The sequence below is a fragment of the Bos taurus genome, chromosome 28 (genome assembly GCF_002263795.3).
Source record: "Bos taurus isolate L1 Dominette 01449 registration number 42190680 breed Hereford chromosome 28, ARS-UCD2.0, whole genome shotgun sequence".
Lineage (NCBI taxonomy): Eukaryota > Metazoa > Chordata > Mammalia > Artiodactyla > Bovidae > Bos > Bos taurus.
This window is the reverse complement of record NC_037355.1, coordinates 18,279,996-18,300,867: the sequence shown is the minus strand read 5'-3', so window position 1 is coordinate 18,300,867 and position 20,872 is coordinate 18,279,996. Positions and strand designations below refer to the sequence as shown.

Sequence of the window (20,872 nt, the reverse complement as noted above, 5' to 3'; positions counted from 1 at the left end):
GCCAGGCCTAAAATGCACCATGTATTTTCTAATTCATTCCTTGTTGGGAAGTGAAGTCCTGAGCACTATTACTGATACTTTTTCCACAGTGAAAAACTGATTGCATGAACTTTCTGACATTATCAGAAACTTTTTAATCACTTTTTCTTTGATATACACTTTCTTGGTTGAAAAAAGTTTCTCACTAGTTAAATTATTTTGGATGATAACATATTGAAGTTAATTCAGATGATATCTTCTGTTTCATTTGTACCTTTAAAAATCCTCTTGTGTTATAAAGATTTAGTGGTACTTATGGCTATCGGCCATTGGAAGGGCTGATGCTGAAGCTCAAACTCCAATACTTTGGCCACCTCATGTGAAGAGTTGACTCATTGGAAAAGACCCTGATGCTGGGAGGGGTTGGGGGCAAGAGGAGAAGGGGACGACAGAGGATGAGATGGCTGGATGGCATCACCGACTCGATGGACATGAGTTTGGGTAAACTCCGGGAGTTGTGATGGACAGAGAGGCCTGGAGTGCTGTGATTCGTGGGATTGCAAAGAGTCAGACACGACTAAGTAACTGAACTGAACTGATGGCTATCAGAGTTAATGGAGTGCTCAGTATTTCTATGTTGTACTGTTTTCTTGTAGAAGGATATAAATGATCAAGTTGTCAGATTTTCCACATAGCTATTTTTGTTTGAAATTGTATATTGGTATTATTAAAAATTCTGCCTATTCATCTATAAAAATCTTATTTAAAAATTAAATCCATTTTAAGTCTGTATATTAGGTTGGTACAAATTTAATTGTGGTTTTGCATTGTTGAACTTTGTCATTTGATATTGGAATACATTCTTAAATAAATGTGGTTAGGTTATACATCATTTTAATGTGCATATCTTGCTTTATATCTTTTTACCAATGACATTACTTGTTTATTTTATGTTTATTTTAGATTATAAAAATGGTGTTAAACAAAAAGCAAATTCTAGTGTTTTTTTTTTTTTCTTGGTTGAGTTCAAAGTGGATCAGAAAGCAGCACAGACAGCTCGCAACATCAACAAAATGCATTTGGCCCAGGAACTGCTAACAAACATCCAGTGTAGGGGTAGGTCAAGAAGTTTTGCAAAGGAGACGAGAGCTTGGAAGATGAGGAACACAGTGGCTGGCCATCTGAAGTTGACGACTACCAGTTGAAAGGATCATAGAAGTTGATCCTCTTAAACCCACAGGAGATGTTGCTGAAGAACTCAGTTTCAGCCATTCTATGGTCATTTGGCATTTAAAGCAGATTGGAAAGTGAAAAAGCTTGATAAGTGGGTGCCTCATGAGCCGACCGCGAATCAAAAGAAATCGTCATTTTAAAGTTTCAGCTTCTCTTATTCTATGCAGCAACAATGAACCATTTCTTAACTGGATTATGACATGTGACAAAAAGTGGATTTTATGTGACAACCAGCAACAGCTGACTCAGTGATTGGACCGAGAAGAGGCTCCAAAGCACTTTCCAAAGCCAAACTTGTACCCCAAAAAGGATCATGGTCACTGGTGGTCTGCTTCCAGTCTGATCTAATACACCTTTCTGAATCCCAGTGAAACCATTACATCTGAGAAGTGTGCTCAGCAATTCAATGAGATGGACCAAAAACTGCAATGCCTACAGCTGGCACTGGTCAACAGAAAGGTCCCAGTTCTTCTCCATGACAGCGTCCGACCTCACGTCACACAACCAGTGCTTCAAGTTGAATGAATTGGGCTATAAAGTTTTGTCTCGTCTGCCATATTCACCTGACGGCTTGGCAGCAGATTACCACTTCTTCAAGTACCTTGATAACTTTTTGCAGGCAAAACACTTGCACAACCAGTAGGAGGCAGAAAATGCTTTCCAAGAGTTCATTGAATTGTAAAGCGTGAATTTTTACTTTGTAGGAATAACAAACTTAGTTCTCATTGGCAAAAATGTGTTATTGTAATGGTTCCTATTTTGATTAATAAAGATGTGTTTAAGCCTAGTTATAATGATTTTCAGTTCATGGTTCAAAACCACAATTACTTTTGTACCAACCTAATACAAAAGATAGTCAGAATTTGTATTAAGATCGATTTGAATGGAGGGAATCACAGTTTCAGCAACAATGCGAAATAAGAGTAGTTTGTGTTTTATCATTCAGGTTTGTTTTTAAATATTAACAGCAATAGAGGGTTGTCACTGCAGCCCTCCATATCTGCAACAGCTTTTATTTAGGTTGAAAGGAATATATCAAAGATTATTTTGAGATTTAAGTCATTCTCTGCTAATGATAATAAGGTTTATATTTGAAAAGGTTGATTACATGTATTCAAAGGCTCCAGATGCCATTTAGGGCAGCATTATTGAATACTGTATAAGTAATTACTTAATGAACTTAACTCCTGAAGTTTATTCCAAGGCATAAGAGTGTAAAAAGATCCTATTACAATAAAATTACAATATTGGCCATAAATAATAATCCTCTGAAGATACATTCTTTTTAAAAAAACTACAGGATAGACTGTCTCTAAGTTACCAATCCTTATATTTTACGATATTTGAAAATTTCAAAGCTTTGTAACTACATGGGGTTCTCAAGGCAAGAATACTGAAATGGTTTGCCATTCCCTTCTCCAGTGGACCATATTTTATCAGAACTCTCCACCATGACCCATCCATTTTGGGTGGCCCTACAGGGCATAGCTCATAGTTTCATTGAGTTAGACAAGGCTGTGGTCCATGTGATCAGTTTGATTAGTTTTCTGTGATTGTGGTTTTCATTCTGTCTGCCCTCTGATCCCATCACTTCATGGCAAATAGATGGAGAAACAGTGGAAATAGTGGCAGACACTATTTTGGGGGGCTCCAAAATCACTGCAGATGGTAACTGTAGCCATGAAATTAAAAGATGCTTACTCCTTGGAAGAAAAGTTATGACCAACCTGAAGTGAAGTGAAGTCGCTCAGTCGTGTCCAACTCTTTGCGACCCTGTGGACTGTGGCCCACTAGGCTCCTCCATCCATGGGATTGTCCAAGCAAGAATACTGGAGTGGATTGCCTTTTCCTTCTCCAGGGGATCTCCCTGACCCAGGGATCGAAACCTAGACAGTATATGAAAAAGCAGAGATGTTACTTTGCCAACAAAGGTCCGTCTAGTCAAGGCTATGGTTTTTCCAGTAGTCATCTATGGATGTGAGAGTTGGACTATAAAGAAAGCTGAGCACCGAAGAATTGATGCTTTTGAACTGTGGTGTTGGAGAATACTCTTGAGAGTTCTTTGGACTGCACAGAGATCCAACCAGTCAATCCTAAAGGAAATCTGTCCTGAATATTCATTGGAAGGACTGATGCCGAACCTGAAACTGCAATACTTTGGCCACCTGATGCGAAGATCTGACTCATTGGAAAAGACCCTGATGCTGGAAAAGATTGAAGACAAGAGGAGAAGGGGATGACAGAGGTTGAGATGGTTGGATGGCATCACTGACTCAGTGGACATGAGTTTGAGTAAACTCCGGGAGTTGGTGATGAACAGGGAGGCCTGGCGTGCTGCAGTCCATGGGGTCACAAAGAGTGTGATAGGACCGAGTGACTGGACTGGACTGAACTGCCCTCTGATGGATAAGGATAAGAGGCTTATGGAAGCTTCCTGATGCGAGAGACTGACTAAGGGGGAAACTGGGTCTTGTTCTGATGGGCAGGGCCATGCTCAGTAAATCTTTAATCCAATTTTCTGTTGTTGGGTGGGGCTGTGTTCCTTCCCAGTTGTTTGACCTGAGGCCAATGGTGGTGGTAATGAAGGTAATGGTGACCCACTATTCTAAAGGTCCCATGCACCCACTGCTGCACTCAGTGCCCCCGACCCTGCAGTAGGCCATCGTTGACCCACGCCTCTGCCTGAGTTTCCTGGACACTCACGGGCAAGTCTGGGTCAGTCTCTTGTGGGGTCACTCCTCTTTTCTCCTGGTCCTGATGCATACAAGGTTCTGTTTCTGCCCTCCAAGAGTCTGTTTCCCCAGTCCTGTGTTAAGTTCTGGTGGCTCTATGGTGGGGTTAATGGTGACCTCCAAGAGTGCTTATGCCATACCCAGGTCTGCTGCACCCAGAGCCCCTGCCCCTGCAGCAGGCACTTTGCAGGAGACACTCAAAACACAGTTCTGGCTCAGTCTCTGTGGGGTCTATGGGTCCTGGTGCTCACAAGGTTTGTTTGAGCCCTCTGAGCGTCTCTGGTGGATAAGGGGTTTGATTATAAACGCAATTTCGCTCCTCCTATCATCTTTCTGGGGCTTCTCCTTTGCCCTTGGACATGGGGTATCTTTTCTGGTGGGATCCAACATTCTCCAGTCGACAGTTGTTCAGCAAGGAGTTGTAGTTTTGGAGTTCTTACAGGAGAAAATGAGCACATGTCCTTCTACTCAACATTTTCCAGGTCAGTTTTCATTCCAATTCCAAAGAAAGGCAATGCCAAAGAATGTTCAAACTGCTGCACAATTGCACTCCTCTCACACACTAGCAAAGTAATGCTCAAAATTCCAGGTCATTTTTCATTCCAGTCTCAAAGAAAAGCAATGCCAAAGAATGTTCAAACTACTGCACAGTTGCACTCATTTCACACACTAGCAAAGTAATGCTCAAAATTCTCCAAGCCAGACTTCAACAGTACATGAACTGTGAACTTCCAGATGTCCAAGCTGGATTTAGGAAAGGAAGAGGAACCAGAGATCAAATTGCCAACATCCGCTGGATCATTGAAGAAATGAGGGAGTTCCAGAAAAACATCTATTTCTGCTTTATTGACTATGCCAAAGCCTTTGACTCTGTGGATCACAACAAACTGAAAAATTCTTCAAGAGATGGGACTACCAGACCACCTGACCTGCCTCTTGCGAAACCTATATGCAGGTCAGGAAGCAACAGTTAGAACTGGACATGGAATAACAGACTGGTTCCAAATTGGGAAAGGAGTACATCAAGGCTGTATATTGTCACCCTGCTTATTTAACTTATATGCAGAGTACATCATGAGAAACAATCAAGATTGCCAGGAGAAATATCAATAACCTCAGATATGCAGATGACACCACCCTTACGGCAGAATGCAAAGAAGAACTAAAGAGCCTCTTGATGAGGTGAAAGAGGAGAGTGAAAAAGTTGGCTTTAAACTCAACATTTAGAAAACTAGGATCATGACACCTGGTCCCATCACTTCATGGCAAATAGATGGGGAAACAATGGAAACAGTGAGAGACTTTATTTTCTTGGACTCCAAAATCACTGCAGATGGTGACTACAGCCATGAAATTAAAAGATGCTTGCTCCTTGGAAGAAAAGCTATGACCAAACTAGACAGCATATTAAAAAGCAGAGACGTTACTTTGTCAACAAAGGTCCATCTAGTCAAAGCTATGGTTTTTCCATGGATGTGAGAGTTGGACTATAAGTAAAGCTGAGTGCCAAAGAACTGATGCTTTTGAACTTTGGTGTTGGAAAAGACTCTTGAGAGTCCCCTGGGCCACAAGGAGATCCAATCAGTCAATCCTAAAGGAAATCAGTCCTGAATATTCACTGGAAGGACTGATGTTGAAGCTGAAACTGCAATACTTTGACCACCTGATGCGAAGATGTGACTCATTGGAAAAGCCCTGACGCTGGAAGAGATTGAAGGCAGGAAGTAAGGGGACAATGGAGGATGATTGGTTGGATGGCATCACTGACTCGATGGGCATGATTTTGAGTAAGCTCCGGGAGTTGGTGATAGACAGGGAAGCCTGATGTGCCGCAATCCATAGGGTTGCAAAGAGTCAGACACGACTGAGCGACTGAACTGAACTACTTTATATAGCATACATTTTTTCTCATGATATTTAAATAGGAGTTCCTTCAGAAAAGAATTTATGTCATCTGTATGGTGTTCACCTGCTCATATTTATCTGTTTGTCAGAGAATGGATAGCTTTTCTTCCAAACTCTTTGCTAGTTCTAAAATGTCTACATAGGACATGATTAAATGTATATATCGGTTTTGGTGTGTGACTCTACACACAGATTCTCTTCATTCTATATTCAGTATAAAGTGAATAATGTCTTCCCACTCTGAACCAGCCTTTGTAACTGCCAGCCAAGTATTCTGCATTCATTACAGTAGGCTTAGCCATCCAGCTCTAGAACTGCTCTACTCGGTACAGTTGCCACTAGCCACTTGTGTCTGTTAGGTACTTAAGATGTGGCCAGTCCAAGTTGACATATAGTGTAACTAAAAATACAGACTGGAATTTTTTGAGACTTTAGTATGAAAAAAACAATGTAAAATATCTCAACATTTTTAGTTAATTACATATTAAAATATTTTCAATATCTGGGTTACAAAAATATATTATTTTAAAATAATATATTAATTATTACATAATTATTTTCACTAGTTTCATTTTACCTTTTTTAAATTTGGTTACTGGAAAATCTTAAGTTCCTTATGTGGCACACAACATATTTCTAGTGAACAGCATTGTGCTAGAAAAATGTAAGTGTCAGTCATTATCCAGGCAGCCAGATCACTATCTTTGCTTTATAGGTCTATTTCAGACTTTTTTTCCATAGTTCCTTGGAAACTACTTGTAGTTGCTAGCTTATCACATGACATAGCAATGCATATATGTGACTTGGGAATAGTCTCTTCTACCCATAAACACAAGACGGATCACACGGTGTCATACCTACTAGCGCTCAGAAAAAAGGGACTTTCCTTTTTTGGGACTTCCTGGTGGCACAGTGAATAAGAATCTGCCTGCCAAGGCAGGAAGCATGGATTTGATCCCTGATCTGGGAAGAATCCACATGCCATGGAACAACCGAGCCTGTGCTCTAAAGCTCTTGAGCTGCAACTCCTGAATGCTGTTTGCCTAGAGCCTGTGCTCCCCAATGTGAGAAGCCACCTCAGTGAGAAGCCCGTGCACCACAATGAAGAGTTAACACCCCACTCCCTCCGCCCTGCTTGCTGAAGCTAGAGAAAAGCCCATGTCCAGTACAAGACCCAACACAGCCAAAAATAAATACTGAAAAAAATTTAAAGAAAAGGTTTAGAGTATCAGTATGTATGAAGCGGTTGCCTTTGTTATAAAGTGGTGCATTCATCATTTTAAAAAATAATTTTTTTACCATTTTCAAATTTATATTACTTTATGGATCTTTAGCTATGAGCTTGGTAAATGAATGTTACATATGAAATAAATGTTAATGATGAAAGCCTAACTTTACTACATTATGTAAATGTTACATTATGATTTTACTGCTTTAACTGATAACACTGTATTCTATGAGTGAATATTAGAGTAAGAAACATACTTTACTGATTATTTTATTACTGTTGGAAGTACAGTTAACATAACTTATTACAGTTATAACATGCTTACTTGTTTTATTACAAATTTTAAGATGTATATAAAAGACAGCAAACTCCTACTTAAACTGAGAGATCAACAGAGGTTATGTTTTAATCTCATGTAATTTAACATTAGTGCTACGTGTAGTATACTTTGAAACATTACTCAGTATTTTTAAGTATTTTTTTAAAAACTTTCTTGATTTGAGCTTGTATGTTGAAAATTCTCAAAATTACGTATTTTAAATTTCAACTGATCAGCAATAAGATTGTAATTGCATCTGGTATAAACATGGTAGCTATGCAATAACACATTTATTTGATCATTACAGAAATAGTCTCTTGTTAAACATCAGTTTTGTCTTATTTTTAGGAAACCAGAATTCGGGCAGTGGATAAGGATAAAACGAAAAGAATTAATAATTTCTCTGTCATCAACCCTGTTGCTGGACAGGCTGAAACTCATATATTTTCAGCTGACAATAGAGAAGATCTTCAGAAGTGGATGGAAGCCTTCTGGCAGCATTTCTTTGATCTTAGTAAGCTGACATTTGGATTCTCTAATAGTATATTCATGTAGCATGAAAGGATGTACATAGCAAACTAAATATTAAAATTACAATTGTATAGTTTGTATTAAGAATTTGTATGCTCTTGAATAAAATGGTAGTATATCATCAATGCATTGATGCTTTTTTCTGTCCATTTTTCCCCAGTGCATGACTGATAATACCTGTGAATTCCTAGTATCATTGCCTGTTACTTTTAAGTTCTGGTCCCTAAAACAAGTAAACCACCTTTTCTCAAAATATTAGGTTGAATGGCTTAAGGCAGTCTCTCCAATCAAAAGGATAATAAGCTATATGAGTAAAAAAAGCTTCTCTAGGATAGTGATGATCATAAAATAAGTGAAATGTTCAGAAGGAGATTCATTTTTATGTAGACTTCTGTTAACTCCCGATTCATTCTATCATTTTGGACATCATCCAAAGAGATTTTTTTTTTAAACAGCACATACGGTTTTTCAGTTTCAATAATACAGTTCAATGGCATGGATTATAAAAACAATGTGATAGTAATGTAATGGAGTTATAGTATGTAAAATATACGAGGTTCTAATATTCTCAATTTAAGGAGGAATTTTATCAACAAAAATATTGAAACTGTATATTGAAAATGTAGACTATTGATAATGGCTATTTCTAAGCAAACTAAGCCTACTGTTAGATTCAATCAGTATTTTCTGTCTTTATGATACTTTTCTATAGAATTGCAAAGTAAAACCATTTTTAAACAATAGGAAGTTATTTCTGCAGCTCTTCGAGATAATCCTAGAGTTATTTTAGGATCTAGGATTAGATCCTAATCCTAGACATTTTAGGAGCTGTTGCTGAGAATTCTCTAAAATAGTTAATATCTGCAGTCCTCAGGTTAATTTTTGTAAGCATACTCTGATCCATGGCTTGGCCAGTTATTACAGTGATGGTTGGGGAGGGGGCAGAAAAGGGAAATAAATTTATTGATTAGCTTCCAAATACCATATGGCTTCATTTATTTTTCATAACAACCCAGTGAAGTAGAAATTATTTCTCTCTGCTTTTAAGATGAGAAAATTGAATCCTGAATAGGTTTCATGCTTATTGCAGGGAACCAGAGGACTCCTTCCAGGGCTTTCTTGGATTTTTCAGAACTTGTTTTCCTTAAGTATTGTCCCTTGGCACTCAGTAGATGTTTAAATGGGTCTTCCCTGATGGCTCAGATGGTAAAGAATCTGCCTGCAATACAGGAAACCTGGGTTTGATCCCTGGGTTGGGAAAATCCCCTGGAGAAGGGAATGGCAACTCACTCCAACATTCTTGCCTGGAGAATTCCATAGATAGAGGAACTGGGTGGGCTACAGTCCATGGGGTTGCAAAGAGTTGCGCACGACTGAGCAACTAACACTAGTAGATGTTTAAATATTTGTTATACATTTACCTGCATGTACTGCATTTCTTTATTTTAAAATTTTAGCTGATCTTAGGTATGTAACTTAAAAGACAACAACTTCCTCTCATTTGTTGATTACAGCTAAAATTTTAACTACTTACCTAACTGCTCTTGATTTATAGAGTCTGTCTTATAGAAGACCGTGTTACTTTTAGAAATGATTCTGGCATTTTAAGGGCTTCCCCAGTGGCTTAGCATTAGAGAATCTGCCTTCAATGCAGGTGTTGCAGGAGACATGGGTTTGATCCCTGGATTAGGACTATCCCCTGGAGGAGGACATGGCTACCCACTCCAGTATTTTGTGGGCTACAGCCCATAGGGTCGGAAAGAGTCAGACATGGCCGAAGCAACTTAGTATGCACACATCCACATTGGCATTTTAAAATTTTTGTATAGACAAAAACAGGAAAGAGGAGTAAAAATGTGAGAATAGTATATATAGTCTAGATATCAACTACTGTTAGATGATTTCGTGTTTTCATTCCTCAAATTATGTAAAATAATTTATTATGCTAAAAGAGGCAGTTGGTGGGGTAAGAATCTCATGACATCTGAGGAGAAATGAATTGGGAGATTGGGATTGATACTGTTGATACTATGTATAAAATAGATAACTAATGAGAGCCTATTGTATAGCACAAGGAATTCTACTCAGTTGTTTCTATGGTTCCTTCCTAAATGGGAAGGAAATCAAAAAAGAGGGAATATACGTATATGTATATTCTGTCCTTTCACTTTGCTGTACAGTAGAAACTAAATATTATAAAGCAACTATACTCCAATAAAAATTAACTTAAAGAATCTCATGACATTTTTGTACTGTCAAAGTAATAAAGTGATGACAACTAGGTTCTCAGGTCTGGCTACTTCTTTAGTATTTAATGCTTTGGAGATAAAATCTGCCAGTCTAATTTTTAAAGTATAAATAGTATTACATTTGCTGTTTAGAATTCATTGTGTAAGATATGAAGATCTGAAGCAAAAATGGAAGTGCATATATTATCCCAAAGAGTGACTTGTGCTTTAGAATTTTTACTCTCCTCGTAATAAGTGTAGCCTCTTGTAATCTTCAGTGAAATGTGATATATGCAACAAAATAGAGGATAAATATCTAGGGCAGAATAAAGTAAGAGTAATGTAATACTTAGAACATATTTCAATTACTTGACTTAGCTTGAGAGTTAGAAAATCATGAGGCTGAGAAAACTGGAAATGATGAGAAAACACTAATGGAGCTAGGTGTGTTTAGCCTGTGGAAGGACAGCTTGAGAAGGAGGTTGGGAGGCAGTGGGGAGGTAATCGCTAATTTTTAATATCTGAGAGCTAACATGTAAAAGAGGAATGACACCTGTTTTAGACCATCAAATAGGTTACTGCTTGGAATAGTGAAAGATTTTTTCAAATATTTAATAATATATACTAAGTTAAATTTGAGCATTACTTTACTAGCATGTGAGATGAGTGCAATTGTGCAGTAGTTTAAGCACTCTTTGGCGTTGCCTTTCTTTGGGATTGGAATGAAAACTGACCTTTTCCAGTCCTGTGGCCACTGCCGAGTTTTCCAAATTTGCTGGCATATTGAGTGCAGCACTTTCACAGCATCATCTTTCAGGATTTGGAATAGCTCAACTGGAATTCCATCACCTCCACTAGTTTTGTTTGTAGTGATGCTTTCCAAGGCCCACTTGACTTCACATTCCAGGATGTCTGGCTCTAGGTCAGTGATCACACCATCGTGATTATCTGGGTCGTGAAGATCTTTTTTGTACAGTTCTTCTGTGTATTCTTGCCATCTCTTCTTAATATCTTCTGCTTCTGTTAGGTCCATACCATTTCTGTCCTTTATTGAGCCCATCTTTGCATGAAGTGTTCCTCTAATTTTCTTGAAGAGATCTCTAGTCTTTCCCATTCTGTTGTTTTCCTCTATTTCTTTGCATTGATTGCTGAAGAAGGCTTTCTTATCTCTTCTTGCTATTCTTTGGAACTCTGCATTCAGATGTTTATATCTTTCCTTTTCTCCTTTGCTTTTTGCTTCTCTTCTTTTCACAGCTATTTGTAAGGCCTCCCCAGACAGCCATTTTGCTTTTTCACATTTCTTTTCCATGGGGATGGTCTTGATCCCTGTCTCCTGTACAATGTCACAAACCTCTGTCTATAGTTCATCAGGCACTTTATCTATCAGATCTAGGCCCTTAAATCTATTTCTCACTTCCACTGTATAATCATAAGGGATTTGATTTAGGTCATACCTGAATGGTCTAGTGGTTTTCCCTACTTTCTTCAATTTAAGTCTGAATTTGGCAATAAGGAGTTCATGGTCTGAGCCACAGTCAGCTCCTGGTCTTGTTTTTGCTGACTGTATAGAGCTTCTCCATCTTTGGCTGCAAAGAATATAATCAATCTGATTTCGGTGTTGCCCATCTGGTGATGTCCATGTGTAGAGTCTTCTCTTGTGTTGTTGGAAGAGGGTGTTTGTTATGACCAGTGCATTTTCTTGGCAAAACTCTATTAGTCTTTGCCCTGCTTCATTCCGTATTCCAAGGCCAAATTTGCCTGTTACTCCAGGTGTTTCTTGACTTCCTACTTTTGCATTCCAGTCCCCTATAATGAAAAGGACATCTTTTTTGGGTGTTAGTTCTAAAAGGTCTTGTAGGTCTTCACAGAACCGTTCAACTTCAGCTTCTTCAGCATTACTGGTTGGGGCATAGACTTGGATTACTGTGATATTGAATGGTTTACCTTGGAAATAAAGAGATCATTCTGTCATTTTAGAGATTGCATCCACGTACTGCATTTCGGACTCTTTTGTTGACCATGATGGCTACTCCATTTCTTCTGAGGGATTCCTGCCCGCAGTAGTAGATATAATGGTCATCTGAGTTAAATTCACCCATTCCAGTCCATTTGAGTTCGCTGATTCCTAGAATGTCGACATTCACTCTTGCCATCTCTTGTTTGACCACTTCCAATTTGCCTTGATTCATGGACCTGACATTCATAAGCAGCTCAACATAATAGATTATTTTGAATGGGAGCATTATAATAGTATATGTGGTAGGAAACATCTTCAATATACAGATTTTATGTGAGCAAAATATACCCATTTAATATCTCATACTGGGCCTTTATTGTTAGCATGTTCATATTACATATACCTATGCTTGCTAATTTATTTACTGGTAAAGTGTTTAATTGTAATGTCTTGATCAGTGAACATGCCACATTTATATCTCTGACTTGTGTAACACATGGGATAATGTGGCTTTATATTGCAGTTTTCAACATAGTATTCTGCTATCAGTTAAACGATGAAAAGCTTTGAACTATCAATATTGAAACAATGCTGTACTATATTCCTTATCTAAGGTTTGACAGAGAATTGTTTGCTGGTTTAAAGTGTTTCATTACTTTTCCATTTTAAGGCCATTTTTTCATGCCCCCCCAAAAGAAAAGGCTGGCGCTTCTGTATTTATCTAAAAAAGGAAGTAGAAAGGAGGAATAAGTTATCAAATCTCAGATCCTACTAGATTTAAATTCTACAAAGCAACCTTTGAGGCTTAAACTCAAGATTTTATTCCCTTTATATATTGCTATATGAGATATTTTGAAATTTTTTTACCATATTCTATACTTAGCATTGTAATAAAACATATTGAAAGGGGTTTTTTTTATTTCTTAACTATTTAAAGTGATGGATCTAAAATTTATGTATATATTACCATATTAACATGACATAAATTAGACATAAAATAACAAAAATAGATAATTTGAGTAAACATGAAGTATCTTTAATTTTTAAGCCATGGGAAATAAGCTGGATGTTGAATGTAGAGGTTGAGAATATAATAAAAAGAAATACAGATCATAAATCAGTATAAAAAGGCACGTGTTTATTACATTTACTTCTTTGCTAATGTAAAATAGCATGTAAGAATGGCAAAACTCAGCATACAAGTCCACAATAAAGATGGAAAGGCTAAATATTTTTTTATATCCACTCAGGAGAAATAAATCTGAGAATTTTATTTTGAGATGAACGTAGTAAACCGTAATTACAAGAAAAATTATTATGGTCCACACTTTTCAATTTTAAATATTAAAACAACTTACTCAAGAGTATTTTTATTATTGAGTATTATTTTGAATGCCTAATGGCTTTAAAGTGTCCTTCCTAAAATAAATTCATTTCAGTTCAGTCATATCTGACTCTTTGTGACCCCATGGAGTGCAGCATGCCAGGCTTCCCTGTCCATCACCAACGCCCGGAGCCTACTCAAACTCAAGTCCATCGCGTCCAGTTAGAATTTTGAATGATCTGTCTTTATAGTAACAGGTTTTTATGTACCCAAAATAAAATGAAAATACAGCATTTTTCTAGTTTTCCTGATTTTTAGGAGGGCATGATTATTATCTTAAAAGAATTTTTTGTAAGCAATTCTTATTTCTTAATTAAAATTTTCAAAATTAAAATCATTTTCTGAGAAATACTACTTATATATTTTTTTGCTTCCTTCAAGTTAACTATATTTCAGTTAATCTTTACTTTTCAACTGTTTTAAATACTGAATGTTTTTATATAATATTTAAGAGAACTTACACAAACTTTTACCATAAACATTTTAGTTATTGACCATTTAGAGAAGTAATATAGTATTTAGTAGCCTACAGAACTTAGCTTAATATCTGTTCATAGAGATTTATATTTAAAATAGAGTACATTTGTGCCTAGACTTAGAAATAATGGGTAGTACTAGGTTTTTATAACTTCTTTAAGCTAATACTTCATGAATTCACTTATTTTTTCAAAGCAAAAAACGTGTTGATAATCTGTTAAAAATTAAATATATATTTCACATTTGTTTTAAACTAGCCTACCTTTTTCTTTCTTAGGCCAATGGAAGCATTGTTGTGAAGAACTTATGAAAATTGAGATTATGTCACCACGGAAACCACCTTTGTTCTTGACAAAAGAGGCAACCTCAGTCTATCATGATATGAGTAAGTGAGGTTTGTCTTTTCTAAGCTTCAGGGTAACAAAAACGACATTGTCCTCAAACAAGCAGCTTATTCTATTGACATTAAAATGCTAAAATTTTCAAGCCACAGTCAAAAATGAATGAAAAAAGACTATGATTATAGACTAAGAAACTCATGTTTAAAAGATGAATTAATACAAAATTAATGAATACACATTTTTCATAGTTTGAATGCTTAAGATCAAACAAAAATGTTAAGACTTCAAAATGAATAAGGGTACACTGAAAATAAATATTAGCTGAGTAGCTGATGAAAATTCTGAAGATATAAACCTTGACGTTTTAAAATGTAATTATGTTCAGTAATTTTTTCCATATTTTATTAAATTTGTTTTAAAGTAGTGTTGATAAATGAATATTAATAAATGGAAGTTTTCCTCTCAGGCAAAAAAATTGGTTAAGTTTAATACTTTGGAAAATTTTAGATTTCTAGACTCATAAATATTCCATTTTCCCCACAGTTTGAAGTGTATTTATTTATCTTTGTGTGATTGCCTCAGTGAGCAGTGTTGTGAACAAGCACAAATCAGTGCTAAATTCTAGTGTATTTTACCACCAGTGTTCCTACACTTACATATACCTTTAAATGTTGGATTTAAAATGAAACATTTGAGCTTACACATTTGAAAATATCATGTAATTGACATAAATGTCTCCCATTTTTCCCAAGGAAAATCACCAAAGTGGTATTAAGGCTTCACTCTGTTTCCATGGGGGTTTTGTTTTGGATTTTTTCCCTATTACAAAGACTTTGCTGGTCTACAGGAAGGAATACTAATCCAGTTACATTTTCCTAGTTTACCTATCAGGGGTTTATAAAAGGGAATCCACTCTTACCTATAAGTCAGAATAGATTTTAAACCCAACAAAAGTTATTTAATAAATACTTAATCTGCAGAATTCAAAAAAATTCTGATGATGCTCAACTCCTTTGAAAACTGGATTTTCCACGTATATTTAGGAATATACTTATGCATGTGTGTGTATGTGTGTGTGTGCATGCATGCAGTACATGATCTTATTTTTTGGTTCCATTAGTATGGTTATTTTTATAAGTAAACATATTAAAAAAAAAAAACTTATCCTGGTCTGGTTTGGATAACTATTATATAGATAACATAGTGGAATAACGTCCTTGGGTAAAGGGTTTACTGCTTCAGAATTTGTTCCATGTATTTTTTCTAATAATTATTACAGGCATTGATTCACCTATGAAACTTGAAAGTTTAACTGGTATAATACAAAAAAAAATTGAAGAGACAAATGGAGAGTTCCTAGTTGGCCAGCATGAAGAATCCTCATCTCCTTCTTGGGCCACACTGAAAAAGGTATTATCTCCTGCAAGCAAGCAGTTACATGAAGAGAAAGGGAAAAAGAGACGAGCTCCCCTTCCTCCTTCTGATAAAGTGCCATTCAACTTAAAAACACAGAGCAACAAAAATCAATTGGTTCAGGGCAACTGGGAAAAAACAAGTGTATCTCAGACCTCGCCTTTGGATACCAAACTGTCAACCCCAATGCATCACTTACAGAAACCGGTGGCTGCTCCTCGAAAACTTCTTCCTGCCAGGAAAAGTAGTTCAACTGATGGTGAACACACAGACACTAAAACCAGTATTGAAGCCAAGCCAGTACCAGCTCCAAGGCAGAAAACTATCAAAGACATTTTGGACCCTAGATCATGGTGGTGGACGCAAGTATAGAAAACCCTTAATGTGCAAAACATTTTACAAACCTATAACTGTGAAGCTTGATTCAGAAGCACTGTAGATATAGTGATATGAATTATGTAGGTAAATATGATAGTGACTTAAATCAATAATTAATAGGTATAAAATATTTTATAATTAGGAAATGGATTTCTCTTTTATAATTTTCAGAATTATTTCTCTAGCAGAGCATAAGAGGCAGTTTCTAGACAATATCTCAATTGTTGGAAGGGTTAATGTATTCCTAAATTAGTACTAGATGGTGAACAAGCACTAGGCAGAAGAAAGCATTAAAATTTCTTTGGGGAGAGATTGTCTAGTAATTTAAAATGTGTTAAATGAGAGCCATATTCTCATTGTGAGAATTTTAATCCTAATGGAATGTTTCAAAAGTTTCATTCAAACCACAAATTATAGAATCCACCCAAGAAGATTTCTTCTTAGCATTCTGGAATTCTCATCTAATAGTCCACTGGCTCTCATCTATTGTTTTACTCACTAGTTGACTGACCTTTCAAATTCCTGGGATAAATTTTGGAATATTAAATTCTTCATCTTTAAAGGGAATATGTAATGTGTTATTCAAAGTTGTTTCCTTGATGATCCCTGAAATGCTATTGACATTACCTTTCATATGTAAAGCAAAACATTTTTTAAGTTTAGGTAACAGGTAGATGAAATGTTCTTTACTTCCACTTTTCTATGCATGGTATTAATTTCCATTGTGACGTTGGCATTTGGGGAAATGAGTAGCTGTTAACACCTTAAAATTCATTTAATACTTATTTAAAAAGCAGATGACCTATTAAAAATACCAGAAAATTTGGCCGTGATAATTTCAGAATTAATCCTTCTAAAAATATTATTTAGATTTCCTTTTTCTAGCAGGGGTTTGTGTCTGCTATTGATATTTGTCATTAAAGTCATATTATTACAATAATGACATTGGAATCATTTCCATAGAGGTAATTTCCATAGCAACTAATCATAGTGACACAAACAGAATTATGAAATCAAGTGAGGAATAAATAGCAAAAGAATGAATACCTTAAAGGAACAAAAAAAACCTTTTTCTTAATAATTATGCTTCTTATAAATAAGAGCTGGACAGTTTTAAAAATCAGAATTTCCAAATAAAACAGTTTCCGTAAGCTGTCAGCAGCAGCACTAAAAATCTCAAATATCATTGTAAGAAATGAAAATATAAGAATTAAATTACTGCCTTGTATATAATCTCTAGAGATTTTTTAAAGCTCATAAGAACTCTATTTGAATCAGAATTATGTTATTACAAAGTAAAATGACTACTTCACAAAAAATAACATTAATTTAAATGGATCCCTTCATTATTTTTAGATAGCAGAGTCTTTTCTCATTTATGTAGCATGATGTAACTGCCAGGTTACTTTTGTGTTTGCCCAGGACTCCTAGTAAGAATTGGGACTCAAGGGAGTAGTGGTACAAAAGGTCTCTTGTGACTGGAGACACCAGGACAGACACAGCATTTGATGAGGAGGAAATCCTATATGCTTGCATGATAAAATTTAGAGACAATGAAAACCTAAAAAGGTACGATTCATTTGTTTTTTCTAACTAGAAGGCTGTCGTAAATCTCAGTTGTGATTGCCAATTCAGTAAATGACATATTAAAAACGTGAAGGATATTATTGTTTGAATTTTTATTTTTAAACCTCACTGCTGTTTTTGACAGCATTAATGACTCTTGTTGCCACTAAATTACTAAGCTAGAAGATGTGCAGGAAAAATTGTTTCTGAAACTGACATCTACGCATTCTTTTTTTGTTAAGTTAAAGCCTTCCTTAGAATAAACCAGTTTTAAAACTTCCAAATTATATTCTTGTTGTTTCTGCTTATGCATATTATTATCAAGAAGGATTCAAATGGTACAGAAACCAGAATTTGTTCTTAGAGAAATTACCTAGCAGTTGTGCCCTCAGTGGGCACTTTGAAATAAGGCTGAAGCCTTTCTTCCTAGAACCATTTAGATGAAGCCTGACCAAGGGCCATCTCCCCCAAAATTATTCAGACTGTTTCTGGGGTCCCATCTTTCTATATGTTACAAAGCCTTTAAAATCAGGTTGAAGTCTTAAGCTGTACTTCTGAGCTACTGCTCATTAAGTGTTAGTTCTTCCCACTCTCCATTCCCAGCAAAAGGTATGATACAAAGTTGGGGCTCCTTTCATCCCTCTCTTCCTCCCTCCTTTTCTTTCTTCCACAGTTAAAAAAAAAATCTAAAAATACTGAGTTAAACACTTTTTCAAGGAGTTTGCCAAAAGAACTATTTGTTTTCTCATTTTCCTAAACTGGAAGTTTATGACAGAGAAAAATATGCCACGTAATAAAAAACATTTCAGCTTTTTATGAGCTGACTTTTCACATTCCTTGTTTGTCCTTTTAATTTGCTTCTTGATATATGAAGACTGTAAATTTGAAACAAAGAGTTCACTGTCATATATTAATAATGTTATAATTGGAGAATCATAAATAGAATAGGTATTTTATGATATTATAATACAGATGATCTGATAATATCTTTAAAAATTAGATTTACATTTCAAGCCCTGAGATATAAATTACTTAAAACAGCATTAAAGTAGTATTTTAATTGCTACAAAGTAGTGAGCTTTTTATTAAAAATCTTGCAAGGACAGAGAAGGCATTTTGTTAATATAAATGCATACCTCCTAAGGTAAACAGACTTTCAAAATATCAGGCATGCCAACTCTTGATTAGTTTTGTTAAATCCTAACTGTCTGCCGTGCCCCCTGACTTCTTTTAAATGGACATGCATGCTTGTGGAAAACTAAATCCATTTATTATAAATGCCTTATCTTTACCCTTTAGGTCCTACTAAATATATTTTACCTGGTACTGTTTATTAAAATGGAAGCTGCCTTGATTTAGAGACAATTCATGGAAGGTAGGTTAAGCAGTCAAATATTTCTTTAGGCTTATGTTCAGTACCTCAGCCACCTACTGAGAAGTTAATTAATTCAGTCCAAATGAAATTATAGGGCATTTCGGTGCAATTTATGGTAAATGCCATTTGAATGCAGTCACCTGTGTTACCATGAACAAGGAACAACCATACTAGATAGAGGTAAAATGCTGCACCATGAATGAGAGAAGTGGTTTGGCAGGAAAAATATTTGTCCCTGTGGTTAGAATTTGTCAAAACTGTCTTTTTAAAGAGTGAATTATCACACAGTATTTAAACTTTCGTGACCTTTTATATTCTCATAGTTGTCTTCAGTGTTCTATTGGTCTTAAACTTATAATGTAAGTAGAGTTGACTTTTTGCATTTACATTTCAAAGACACTCCTCTTTTTAAATGCTTACACATGTGTAACTGCATTGTTGCTAGTAATAGTTATAATGAAAATGGTCTCTTCTGTATCGTGCTTATTACTTGGTTAATACTAGGAATTTTGAATTCCTAAAAACAAGAATTTTTTGAATTTTTAAAAACAAGATTTCATTTGAAAATATTGTAGAATGTTATTTTCTGTGGCATATTTGTATAATTGGCATTGTTTAAAATTTTTACCTTTTTAATGTGGGTCAGGATTCTGGATTAAAAAAGTATTAATTATGCACATATATATATTTAACTATTAGAAATTGATAAACCAAGGTCATGTGATTAAAACTTCTATACTTTAAAAGACTGATTCATGAAAACATTTTCTGGACTTTTTCCTTTAGGTACGTCCTCTAGTCTAAACTGATAGAAGTAAACAGTGTTGTGAAATCAGGGTAAACAGAGAAAAGACATACCCAGCAGCTGGTGCTAAGAAATGTACTCAAATGAACAAAGTACCTTAATGTTCAAATAACATAACTTTAACTATTAAAGAAATAGTAACCAACATTTTTATTTATCTCAAGATAGGAAAAATACCAATCTTGGTGTGTTTGATAGGCAAAATCATCTCCTATCTTGCTAAACTTGTGTTTTAAATGGCAGCAATTTGCTTTGAGAGATGTGGTAATCTCTTAATGTTAACTACTAAAGGAGAGAAATATTGAAAAGATATATATACATAATTATGCTTTGTCATAAACATGTTTCAAGATATCCAAATAGATAATTTTGTTGAAAATGGATACTTTCCTGAGTGTTGTATCAGGGTATATTTTATTTTTATTTACTCAAAAGAAAACAAAATTTGGTTTTGTGAATGGATGTATTTTTGTTGAATTTAGCCAGTTTAGAAACATGTTTTCAGCTTAATTAGTTGGAGTGATTTTAATTTTACAGGGGAGAAAAAGTATTAAGTTATCCATCTATTAATCTTAAGTATTAAAACATTTATTTTATATTTATTACATGTAGAAATAGAAATATATATATCTATATATACACACATACATATGTGTCTGTACTCTGTCAAGTCTTCAATCCAGATATTTCCAATTAATTTTAAAAGATTCTTTAAAAATGTGCTGCCAGTGCTAGCAGAGTTAAAGTCCAAACCTTTCCCAATTTACAGGAACGACCGTGGCCTACTCGGTGCTCTCCTCCTGTAGTCCTCATCTTTGGACACGGCCTCAACAATCTGTGCTGTCCTCTCTTTATCTAGAATATCTTTCCTCTTTCCTCTCCTCTTCTTCACACATTCTCCTCTCAACCCACAGTCAGCAGACTTTATTCATTTTTCCAAGTAGTAGCACCACTAAGTTCACAAAGGCTTTGTGCCCTTACACTCCTTCCTTTGTGCTCTATGTACTCCATTTATAGCCTG

General features: G+C 35.6%; 1 protein-coding gene across 4 annotated transcripts in view; it reads left to right on the top strand.

Moving 5' to 3' along the window:
• The window catches only part of RTKN2 (rhotekin 2), a 114,339-nt gene extending 94,107 nt beyond the window's left edge, over positions 1-20,232 (top strand). For 2 of the 4 annotated variants that reach the window (XM_059882568.1, XM_024986727.2), the window contains 3 exons: positions 7,745-7,910; positions 14,251-14,358; positions 15,594-20,232. In XM_059882568.1, the coding sequence (XP_059738551.1) occupies positions 7,745-7,910; positions 14,251-14,358; positions 15,594-16,099 (780 nt within the window). In that variant the 3' untranslated portion in view covers positions 16,100-20,232. The remainder of the gene's footprint in view (positions 1-7,744; positions 7,911-14,250; positions 14,359-15,593) is intronic. The other 2 variants (XM_059882569.1, NM_001192310.2) reach the window with 2 other exon arrangements.
• Positions 20,233-20,872: the final 640 nt, after the last annotated feature.